This window comes from Dama dama, chromosome 28 (genome assembly GCF_033118175.1).
Source record: "Dama dama isolate Ldn47 chromosome 28, ASM3311817v1, whole genome shotgun sequence".
Lineage (NCBI taxonomy): Eukaryota > Metazoa > Chordata > Mammalia > Artiodactyla > Cervidae > Dama > Dama dama.
In genome coordinates this window covers 48,625,163-48,638,093 of record NC_083708.1, presented here as the reverse complement: position 1 = coordinate 48,638,093, position 12,931 = coordinate 48,625,163, and the positions used below count along the sequence as shown (strand labels likewise).

The 12,931-nt window shown below is 34.5% G+C and overlaps 1 protein-coding gene across 5 annotated transcripts in view; it reads right to left on the bottom strand.

Moving 5' to 3' along the window:
- Window positions 1-12,931, bottom strand: part of USP45 (ubiquitin specific peptidase 45) — a 53,238-nt gene that overhangs the window by 8,274 nt on the left and 32,033 nt on the right. For all 5 annotated transcript variants that reach the window (XM_061131558.1, XM_061131561.1, XM_061131562.1 and 2 more), the window contains 6 exons: window positions 8,618-8,699; window positions 6,703-6,794; window positions 5,089-5,145; window positions 4,623-4,766; window positions 2,669-3,341; window positions 564-661 (listed from right to left, as the gene is read on the bottom strand). In XM_061131558.1, coding sequence (XP_060987541.1) covers window positions 564-661; window positions 2,669-3,341; window positions 4,623-4,766; window positions 5,089-5,145; window positions 6,703-6,794; window positions 8,618-8,699 — 1,146 coding nt within the window. The remainder of the gene's footprint in view (window positions 1-563; window positions 662-2,668; window positions 3,342-4,622; window positions 4,767-5,088; window positions 5,146-6,702; window positions 6,795-8,617; window positions 8,700-12,931) is intronic.

The window sequence follows — 12,931 nt, the reverse complement described above, 5'->3', positions numbered from 1 at the left end:
CCTCAGAAAGCTGTGTGTACCTTGTTTTTTCCCTGCTTCTAAGGGTTCCTTAAAAATTCTATTTTCCATTGACACAAACCTACACACACTCTCTCTCTCTCTCACATACACACACCACTGAGGTTCCTATCATACCAGCTAAATCTTCAAATATTGTGAATTAGACAATCTTATTTAGAAAAGTCTTATAAGCTATCATAGCTGAAAGAGGTAAATCTCACAAGAAAATTTTTAAATTCAATAAATTACTGTCTAATCCTTGACAGTACAAGACTTGTGTGTGTATGCTGAGTTGCTCAGTTGTGTCCAGCTCTTTGCGACCCATGAACTGTAGCCTGCCAGGCTCCTCTGTCTATGGAATTTTCTAGGCAAGAATACTGGAGGGGGCTGCCATTTCCTCCTCCGGGGATCTTCTTGACCCAGGGATCAAATCCGTGTCTCTTGCATCTCCTGCATTAGGAGGTGGATACCTTACTACTGTACCACCTGGGAAGCCTTACAAGACTAAGGGCTCTGCAAAACATATGATGAAAACATGTATAGGGCTACTAAAGAGAATTTACCTGATGAAATCTTTTAAGATGGAGAATCAGGATAGCTGGAACAGCAGAAATGAGCAATTGCTTCCTGGCATTAGTATAAATCCCTTCTGCTTTCTTTTCTGCATAAGATACAATATAATAAATTTATTTATAAATAACATCTTATATATTATTGCCCATATAGTAAACATTTAAATAGAAGCATTAAACCACATTTTTGAAAATGTTAAAAAAAAAGAAATTAGACTTCTGATTACTGGGAGCCTCAACTCAATCCTAAAACTCCAATAATATGAAAGGAATTTTTTTTTTTAAGGCACACACTTATAAGGACAAAGAATAGGGGAGGTGACAGTTGCAACACAACTCTGGAAGCTGGAAAGCTGATAGACCAGACGTGTCAATGTCTTCCAGTCAAACACCACCAGAAACATACCTGTAGTTGAAAAAACTGGGTCATTACTCACTGCAGTGAAAGGAGATCACGTATCATGGGAACGATGGGACATTTCCATAAAAGGCTGTTACATATGTAAAACAGCTAGCCAGTGGGAATTTGCTCTATGATGCAGGGAACTCAACCTGGGGCTCTGACAATGCAGAGGGGTGGGATGAGATGGGAGGTGGAGTGAGGTTTAAGAGCCAAGGGACATATGTATATCTATGTCTGATTCATGTTGATGTATGGCAGAAACCGACAGAACATTATAAAGCAATTATCCTCCAATTAAAAATAAATTAATAAAAAAACAAGAGGTTGTTAGAAAAGACTTGTGATAGGATTTGAATATGGCCAATTGCATATTTAACTTGGATTAGTATAAGCTGGCATTTCTTCCTCTCCCATCTAGACATTAATTTTAATGTATTAATCATATTTTCATTCTGATGCTTTCACATCTGGGGTCTTGCTGACACTGGAAAGGGCCTTTTCCAGAGCTAGCTAATTCCTGGATAGTAAACAAATTAAGTGTGCCTTTCATATGTATTTCCAAAGCCCTTACCCAACCGCCTCCATTACTGGGCTCTGATACTCTAGGTCACTATTCACCTGCCCTACTCACACCAGCGCCAGGTACCAGACCACTAGAGACAGCCCCTATACCTCAGAGCCCAGAAATCATTCACTTCTAAACCCTCCTACCCTGCTTCACCCATTCCTCCCCTCGGCAACTACCATGAAGGCACTGGCCTGCACGTCCCCCCGCTCCCTCCGTCTCCTGACCAGCCCTGGCGCTTCCCCTGTGGCCCTGGGTGGCAGGTCTTAGTGTGTCCCCTCCTCCTGGGAACCATACTTAAGTAATAAACTTCCTCTTCAGTGGCAATCATCTCATCTGTTAGGCTTATTATACCCGAATAATAAAACCTACATTTTAAAACAGTCATTAAGAATCAGAATTTTTTCTTCATTTAATCAAGGCTAGAGGTACACCAAAAATTTCCTACTTGACAAATCAACCCTTTCTACTTTTCTCTTGTCAACAAAACATAGTTCATATATAGCTAGCTTTATAATATATAATAATATATATTATACATAATTATATTATATATTATATTATTGTATACATTTATTTATAAATATATTTCTATATTTGTTATATATTTTTATTTATATATTTATTATATATTTATATATGTATTATATATTATTATAGTATATATAAGTTATATTATATAATATATCACATAGTATATAATATATTAATATTATATATTAATATATAATATTACTTAAAATCTTCAAATTTATATCTCATGATATGACTTTTGCGAAGGACATTAATCTCCCTGGTGTTGCAAGTAAGTTTTACAGAAATTATTCCTGGAAAGACTTCAGAGAGCTAGTTTCCTGAAATAAGATTATGTGGATTTGCACTTTCAAGGCAGAGATGGATACGTCCTGTTCGATTTATTTGGACAAAATTCTATTGAAAATTTCCCCTGCCCAGTCCTTGTCTTCAGTGCTAAGGTACAAATATGAATAAGACAACTCCCGACTCCAAGCAGCTAATGTATGGTGATAGGTTCTTAGGTTCCTCCATGTGGGATCTATAGCCTGCTAGTCACTGATTATCAGATAAGCCATGAATACTTAAAATAATAATAATAAGCTAAACACTTACCCGCAGAAGTGGCTTCCTTTCGGCGCCGCCGCGTCTCCCCGGTGCAGCCCTCACACAGCAGCCTGTGGCTCCCCACCAGCAGCTCCGCGGAGGTGAAGCGCCAGAGGCACGCCTGAAGCGAGCACTCTTCAGAGGCGGTTAGACGGCTCCGAGACAGGGTCTGAAGAGCATTTTGGCGGCCCCGAGACACCACACGCTTGTCCTCTGAAAAACACAAATCGTCTGAGACACTCAGTGGCTGACTCTCTCCGTCAAGATCCCTAGCTCGAACCATCCTGCTGCTCAGGTGGAGCTCAGAAACAGCTTCCGCAACCCCCCCGGCAGCACGGCCGCCCTCCCCGGCGAGCGGCTCGCTCTGGGACGGGCAGGGAGGGGGTCCGTTTGCGTGCGTGTGGCATCCGCTTCCGGGCCTCAACGGCAGAGTCTGTTTCGGAGCACTCTCAGACTCCGAAGCCTCGCTGTCAGCATCGACGCTGCTTTCAGAAAGGCTGTCTTCTTCCTCACTGCCATCGGTGGGGCCGTCAGTCAGAGCCGACTCGGTGTTCACGGTGCTTGCAAACAATGAAGAGTCTCTATTCACCTCAAGGCTTTCACTTCTCTGGTATATGACAGCAGCTTTATCTTCTCCAGACGATGATTTTCTTGTACATTTTCTGCCATGAATTAGTTGATTCTGTAAGTTGATAAGTGTTTTCAGAGAAAAGAATCTTGTGACCTTACTGAAATTAAATGCTAGTAAGTCTTATTTAAACATTTCACAATTATTAAAATACTATTTCTAGTACCTCTGAAATCCATTTCCTAAATCTACCCGAACTACAATGAACAGTACGCTAACAAAAAGCTCTAATTTAAAAATAAACTTTTACACAAGGAACCAACTTAATGGTTACCTATTTATGGAGGGGGAACAGGACTTTTGTGGAACAGCATTATGCTGGGGACGTCTCAAGTGTAAACCTCTACACAATCTCTGTAGTTTTGCCCCTTAAAGGACTTTTGAACAGACTAAGTTAAATCTGGTAATACATCAATTTGCCAAGTTAGTATAAATCATATCATGTAAAAAAGTTTCGCTTTTTTTTTTAACAAGGTGCAAATTCAAATGGATGTCTTTAAATTTATATGGCTTTATTCATCAATCATGTATGTTCCTGGTGGAACAGTGGGTCAGATAATGGTCATCAATTACTGATAACATCACAGGTAAAGAAATATCAAACATGATATGCACCTCCTGATGGAAATACATACCATCACTTGAAAAAGTTTTCTTGCAAAAAATTAAATAGTCAAACTTGAACCTGTTGAAGCCTTTAGTTCTAACTGCCTCAGAGAGGAAACAAAGGGAACAGAAGCATCTCTTAAGAACACGTAGATGAATTACTGCATGCAAAACGAACTACCACAACATGCAAAATGAATCACTATTGATGTAGGAAGGTGAGACTGCTGAAAAAAAATGATCTCATGTCTTCAACAAATAAATTGCAAAGAAAAAAAAGGTGGAATCTGTGGATTAAAAGACATTTAAGAGACACGGGAATATATAGATCTTTTTAAGATCCTAAATTCAAATATGCTTGAAAAAGCAAAAACAAATATTTTATGAGACAATTACAGAAATTAAAATTATGACTAGATGTTTGTCCTATTGTTTTAAATATTTTTAGGTACAATAATGATACAATGGTTATGTCTTTAAAAAGCATCTTTTAGAGAAATACATTTAGATATATGTTGGGATTTATTTCAAAATAATCTAGGATGAGGAGGAGGAAAATGTGGGACAGACAGATAAAACATGACCAGCTGTGAGATGACAACCATGACACTGAGAAATGGGTACCTGGGGGTTATTATACCTTTTTCTCTATTTTTGTAGACTTTAAAAAATTTTTCTTACTACAGTGTTTCAAAAAGCAGGATGTTGCACAAATGCACATAATCTTACCATATCTTTAGATGAAGAATGCTTCCTGATGGCTCTGGGTTGATGAGTATTTTCTACAGGAACAGTGCCACTGTACTGACCATTATCTGTCTCTTGTAAACTTCCATATTTACTTATTCTTCCCAAAAGTACAGGTTTTGAAACCTATATAGATAGCATGTACATAATACAAAATTTCTTTAGGAAATAAATTCTGTGTATCATCTACTTTTTAATATTTGTAACACTTGAAATATAATTTCCTAAATGTTAATTCTTAAAATATAAAGCATAAAGGTTTAAATTCCTTGAGATTAGGAACTATATCACCCTACATATACAAACTCTAATATCAAATACACTGCACAAACTCAATTACTGTATATTAGAGTAATGACTCTCAGATGCCTGATAATACATTCAAAAAGGCCTATGTTATGAATTTATAAATGTCCTTCACAAAAAGACTTAAGGTTTTTCTCCTTACCCTTTCTTCTATTATAGGAAGTGAAATATCAATAAAAGGATCTTTCACCGTGGAGATCTTAAAAAGAAAACACATTGAGAACTTCAGTTAGAATTCTAATGTAGACAATGTAGTTTTATAAAGTCTTAAAGAAATCAAACTTCCCAGGAAACTTAAAATCTTAAGTTAAAAAGCATTCCTGGAGGAAACAGTAATTTAACTGGGTATAGCAACACATTTGTTGTTCAGTCGCTCAGTCGTATCCAACTCTTTGTGACCCCATGGCAACACATATATGGTTAATCAAAATAAGATATTCCAAAGCTTCAGTAAATGCAACACAGTTGAATTTTATAATACTGTTAATATGACTAATGTGGAATATTTAAAGTAACTTTTAAAATAAACTGTGTTTAATAAAGCTTATTAACTGAGGGTATAAGCATATTTTTGGTGAAATTGGGGCCATAACATAAATAAAATATGAAATGTTAAGAAAAAGCCATGAGAAAAGCCAGAGAACTTGACTGTGTTTTGAAGATTCTTCAGGATAATTCTATTTTAAAAGACACTCTATAGTTTGTGAAAAAAGAAATCAACTTCTATGTTGACTATATTAGAAACCTAAGTGGAGTTGACTATTGAACAATGCGGGGGTTAAGAATGCTGACCCCCATCCCACTGAACAGTCAAAAATTAGAGCTTCACAACTTCACAGTTGGCACTTTGTATCTGGGATTCTGCGTCCACAGATTCAACCAGATGCAGATTGTGTAGGACTTAAGCAGTATTTATTGAAAAAATTTGTGTGTAAGTGAGCCCTTGCAGTTCAAACCCATGCCATTCAAACCCATGCTGTTCACGGGTCAACCATAATATCATGATGACACATTCTGTGCTTCACTATGACAGGCTTGAAGGAGATAGGACACATAATCCTGATTTTATAAGATTAGGGAGGAAATGTACTCTATAATCTGGGATAGGAAGGCAGATATAAAGACTCTCTCTTTTATGATTAAAATCTGACAGAAGTTTAAACCTATTATATGCCATACAGTTCCAGAATTACTCCTTACCAAGCAACTGAAAAACCTGTAAAAACGTATACAGTCCTCAAGGAGCTGTTACAGTACAGACGGCATTCAAAATGAAATTATCACTAAATTCAAAGATGAGTCAGGTCTGCTTTTTAAAAAAAAATTCATCAAGTCATATAAATGTAAAATTTTAAAGAAGATCAGCCTAAATTATGGTACTACACTGAATTATTTCCATTGGGATTACAATTTAGGGCAACGCATAATGATATTAATGTAGTTACTCTCTTCACAGAAGTTTCTCTTTCATTTTCAATCCAAATGAGTAGCTAGCACATAGGATCATACTAAAATAGGCTAAATGAACTTCACAGGTGTGTCAAGAGGAAAATTTAGATAACATTTACTTTAAAAAATTACACATTATGTTTATTTTCTAGCAGTGAAGGATATATTTTTAAAAGACTTTCAAAAACTACTACGTAGTCATCTGTCACAAATAAAAATGACTGCTGATGATTACATGTGAAAGAAAACAATAAAAACAATGCGACTATAATCTAGTCCGTGTTGAAGTGAATTCCAAAGTACCTACATTTGCACATTCTTCACACATGACCGTGCTAGTTAATTCACCAATAAAGATACGATCTATGAAGTTCATTTTCACACCTTCTCTTCCATATGCTGTAAAAATAATACTTTTAATGCAAAAAACATAGCAACCATCAACCTAACAATGTAACAGGCTTTTTTTCTGTTGAATCAAAAGAAATCTGAATAACCTGGGACCATATTTAATAATATAATTTACTGTAGTCTCAAATAAATAACAAACTGACTGTTCTTAAACTTTAAGAAGTAAAATAAGTAGAGTAATCACCACTATTCATACCACACTCAACTGCTCCCACTAAACCCTTTAAAAAGCCCCTGTGCCTAACCTAGAGGTAGACAGAGGGATGAGAAAAATAGATTATGATTTAGGGCTACAAATGCCAGGACCATAACTATGGAAACAACAAGAGTAGTAAAAGATAAGTAAACACTGCAAAGAATAAAGAACTAATATGGAAATTAATAACTTAGCTTATATATATATATATATAACTTATATATTTAACTCCTGTTACATAAAAATGTTAAATTTATTCCATTTATATTATATATTAATAAATAAAAGAAAATGATGCCTATGCTTTGATTCAAAATAATATGGAGTTGGGGGAGAACAGATGAAACATGAATCAAGTGTAATTTAAGCATGATTATGGGCACACAGGCACATGGGCTTCACACTATTCTAATGGAAGTTTGAAATTTCTCACAGTAAACCATGGAGGAAAATATATTTTTAAAAAATTTTAAAGATCTATTCACTCCTCTTTCAAATTTCTCTTCCATCCTTTTTGGATCTCTATCCTCAAATTTCATGCAAACAACTGAAATCATTTTAAAACATTACTTGAAGCACGGAATGACAGAGCAGATTTTTATCCGGACATTCAAGAAATAATTAATTATGATGCTAACTATTTAGAAGTTATGTTTAACTAAGATGTTTCATTAAGGAAAACTGTACAAGAGATTGAAAATAAGATTACAAAACTGAAAAGGAGTGAAAGAAAGAACGAAGTTATTCTAAACATGCACTAGATGGCACTATCTCAAAACAAAAGAACAGAGCGTACTTGAGAACCTATTATTTTTTAAAATCTTGAACCTTCAACTGCACATAAAGTTTTGTTATATACAAGCTTAATGTATTTATATTTGTTTATATAGGCATGCTTTATATATAATGCTATAAAAAACATAATTAGAAAAGAGAATAAATAAATAAGAAATAATATTTTTAAACATTTTCTAAAAATGAGTTACTACCTCAAGGAAGAATATATTTATAGGACACAGTAAATTGTTAATAAGATATACATGGGATATAAACCTACATTTAAATACTGATCATTACAAATGATCAGCTTTGATCAGTTAATCATTGTTTCTGTCTCATATTTTGGCTGATGAGTCAACACTAGGAGTAGACATGTCTACTTGACTTAACAGTATCCTCTTAAATAATGATTTCCTTGAAGGAATCTCTGGAACACTGAGCATTTTGTCTAGCTAAGACTAGACAATATCCATAAATCCACTACCTAATAAGCATACTTCAAATGAAAAATGACACAGTATGATAAAAGTGAACTTCCAAGTGACGTTGCTACTTTCAACAACCTTTCAAATCTCCCACAGGATACTTCCCTTAAGTGCCATCAGTCAAACTGTATATTTGATATCAGTTGTCTTTTTTTTAAATTCACATGGATTCTAACATTTTCTTTCTATGACCCATTAGACTATCTTGCCACTACAGGAATAAGTAAACTTACAATACTTCGGAGAATTAGTTCACATAATGTTCAGTTCCTCTCCCAATTCCCCGCTAAAAAGAAACTTATAATATTTTCTTCTAGGAAAAACTTTTAACAGTGAAACTGTCAACATACCTTTGACTTTTTTTCTAGTTTCATCATCAGCAGTTTTAGTAGTTGGATTGTTAAATGCTTTTAGAATGCCAGCTTGTATTCGCTATAAAACAAAGCAATAAGAATTTCTTAAGAATCTATACTAGAATGTATCCTTTCAAAGCATTATTCTGTGTTCCTGTGACTAGAATCTGGTTTCAGTGACAAATGACTCAAGCTTCATCCACTTTAAAAAGAGGATTTTCAAACAGCAACATACACTGGATCTCAGTCCCCTAGTCTGTAAAATAAAATGACTGAATTTTTAGAAAGTTAAATGTGTCCTTTACTCCAGTTCTAAAATTCCACAAATGAATAATTCTGTGTTGCCAGATTCTCCCCCAAATAAGTCAAGGTTCCTACATACAGGTTCTCTCTTACGTTTAAAGTATTTTTCTCAGTCAACAAAAAGCAAGCTGCCTAGTCCCATTGTCTTTTATAGGTTTAGAATAAGTTCTCCTTTTTTCTTCTGCCCCCCATCTCTCCCCATCTCGTGCTTCCTCCCTCCCTCTCCCCCACTCTGTCCCTAAGATGATATACTCCTTAATCAGGACAAAAGTAACAAGCAGACCATATGAAATTTCTTATCTATGAAGAAAGTTGTAATACGTAAGAAGCTATTAAACTGGTCACTATGACCTCCATACAGATTATTTTACATATACACACACACACACACACACACGCATGTATAAACATATATATATATACACACATAAATGACTAAAGTCCAGAATATTGTCCACAACAAGAAGACAACTCCAGAACTTAATTGTTATTTTATTTGCATTTAGTTGTCAATGAAAATCATGTGTTCAAGTCATCAGCAGCTCTTAGTAAATGATAAGGCTTATGGTTCTACACCTCTTACATATGGTTTAGAAAAGATCTAACCTCACGAAAAACTCTCAGAATAAAACTACATATATTCCAAAAATAAAGATTTATTTAAGCTAATAAATTATCATCTTTTACACTAATTGCGGCCCTCTTAGTGGATAAATTTAATCTTCTCTAATTCACATTTTAACAGTGGGGTGAGGGGAACAGTAGTAAGCAAAGTCTTAATTACAGGTTTTCATATATGTGAAACTACTGTTTGACTTTGATTTCTTGATATGAAAATGATACATAAATCTTTTGTTAAAAAATTATCATGCCAAGGAGAAATTAAATCGAACTGCAATCTTCTCGGAGAGTAAGCGGACAAGGCAATGGCAACCCACTCCAGTACTCTTGCCTGGAAAATCCCATGGACGGAGGAGCCTGATGGGCTGCAGTCCATGGGGCCGCAAAGAGTCAGACACGACTGAGCGACTTCACCTTCACTTTTCACTTTCATGCCTTGGAGAAGGAAATGGCAGCCCACCCCAGCGTTCTTGCCTGGAGAATCCCAGGGACGGGGGAGCCTGGTGGGCTGCCGTCTATGGGGTCGCACACAGTCGGACACAACTGAAGTGACTTAGCAGCAGCAGCAGAGAGTAAGAAAACTCTATATGTCAGAATCCAAGATACTTTCCACTCTTCAGAACAGCTTTATATATGTAAATCGATTGAAAAGAATTAAAAACGAATTAAGCAACTAACATACATTTAGAAAAGGACATCAAACTGAACACAAGTATATGGAAAGAGTTAAGAGGATAAAAGTAGAAATTGAAGAGAATAAATAAACGAATCAAAAGCTGATTTTCTGGGCAGCAGGGATAAATAAACCCACCAATTAATCTAAATCAAGATAAGCGTGAAAAAAAAGATAAGCATGTAAAGCATAACATCACATATAACAAAGATGGAGAATCACTACCTAAATGAAAGATATTGCAAATAATCATGAGAGACAACTTTGCTCAACTCTTAGGTAATTACATCTGAAAATTCAGGAAAAAAAATACAACATAATATTCAAAAAAATTAGAAAATTTTCCAGCTTTCAAGGAAGAAAAAAAAAATATCATTAAAGTCACTGAATTACATATTCCCTACACAAACCTCCAGGACCTAATAATTTCACAAAAGACTCCACTAAATCTATGTCCCAGGGCACACAAAAAGGGAAACTATCAAATTATCTCCGTGAAGCATAACATTGCTACCAAAAGCTGACAAGAGTGTACACAAAGATATAATATCACTTAAAAAAATTCCAAATAAAATATCAGCAACAGAATATAGCTGCACAATAAAAAAAAAAACCCACAAACATTATAGTATGACCAAGAGGCTTTTATTCTATTAATAAAGGGATATTAGGGAGATCATCTAATAACATTAATTAATATAAGCCATCATATACACTGAGAAAAAAATAAGATCAAATCCCTCGATATCCCCATTCACTACTACTATTTACCACTGTATTAAAGTTTTACTGATGTATCTGACAAAAAATAAATCTCAGAGATTTATATCTCTGAGAGAAAATTATTTGCAGATGACATGACTTTTTACCTCGAAAAGCCAGAGGAACTAAATGAAATAAAAAGCTACTACAATAATGAGAATTTAATAGGGAGTATATAAATATAATGAAGTCTATCACCTTCACACAAACAGAACTGTTACAAGATATAGAAGAAAATAAACTATTTCTAATAGCAACTGAAAATATAAAATAACTAGGAATAAACTAAACAAATGTGTAATATCTAAATGAGGAATACTACTGACAGATACAAAAGAAAATTTGATCAAATGGAAAGACAGAGCATGTTCTTGGATAAGTCCTATCATTATGAACATTTCAATTCACCTTCCACCCAATTTATTTATTTAACATAATTCCAGTGAAAATGGCAATAGTATATAGATTTTAGAGTTTTCTTTTTCTTTTTTTAATGTGAGAAGTTGAAGGGAGAGATAGGTTCTACCTAGATATGGAAAAATAAATAAGAATAGCAATGAAAACTTGGGGGCAGGGAGGAAAGTGTAGGAAGAGATGACTGACTAAATGCATTAAAATCTTCATAACTGAAAGGTTAAATCTAGTACTTAAACATATAAGCAAACACAACCAAGGACAAGTTGAGAAAAAAACCCAAATAATATGAAAAATTAGTATAATTAGAATGCTACCAATTTAGTGGAGAAAACATACTATATAGTTTGGGTAATTACAGGATAGCCAAATGGGAAAAATGGAAATATCATGGAACAGGGTAAATTTCAATAGATCAAGATTTAGATAAAAGTCAATCATAAAAGTACCAGAAGAAAACATGGGGAAATTCTTTTATAACCTTGAAATAAAAATGCCTTTTCAACTAAGACTCAATATCCAGAAGCCATATAAAAATTTAAAAAAAAAATTTAGGATTTTTAAATTCAAAAACAAAAAAATGTTTAACATTACATTAAAAAAAAAAGCTATTGCCATATTATAGGCAAAATCATATCACAAATTATAAACTTGGTAACATATTTCCTCTCTAGTACACAAAAAGCTTTTAGAAATCAGCAAAGGATCAAAACCCAGTAGAAAAATGGGCAAAAAAATAAGAACAAATGAAAAGATATTGGGCTTTATTCAAAAAGAGAAAAATGTACACTAAAATTACCCTGAGATACCATTTTCTACCTATCAGATTGGCAAAAATCTTAAAGTTTGGTACAACAGTCTTTTGGTGAGGCTATGGAAAAACACTCTCCAAACATGTTATGTTGCTGACAGAGTGAAAACTGTATGCCTATGGAGGACAATTTGGTAATAGCTATCAAAATTACACATGCATGCATCATTTGACCCAGAAAGCTCACTTCTGTATTTATACATATATACTTACAGACATGCGAAATAACACACATACATTATTCATCAGAGCATTATTCATAAAGGCAAAAACACTGGAAACAACATATAAGGGACAATTAATAAGGAAGCAGTTAGAACTGGTTATAAAGGAACAGGTTTTTTTTTTTTTAAAAGGAAACTTTTTATCTTCTGATATGGAAAGTTGCTACAATATGTTATCTCAAAAAGACAGGGTCATGTATTAGTATATGCCACTTTTTGAAAAATCAAAAGGAAAAATAAACATATGTATACACACACACCATCAAATGAGAACATAAACAAAGAAAGATAACAAAGTGGTTTACAGGCAACAGCAGGGGCATCATGTAAGAGAGTCAAAGGGAATTCCCATGAGGACAGTTAGGAAGAATTTCAGAATGATGCTTACATTATCTAATGTGGGAGGCAACCAATTTAGACTGGGGCAGTGAGACTTACAAGATGGACATATTGTTGACACCAAGATCCCTTTTCCATTCTATCATGTTTTTCTCTGAGGACAG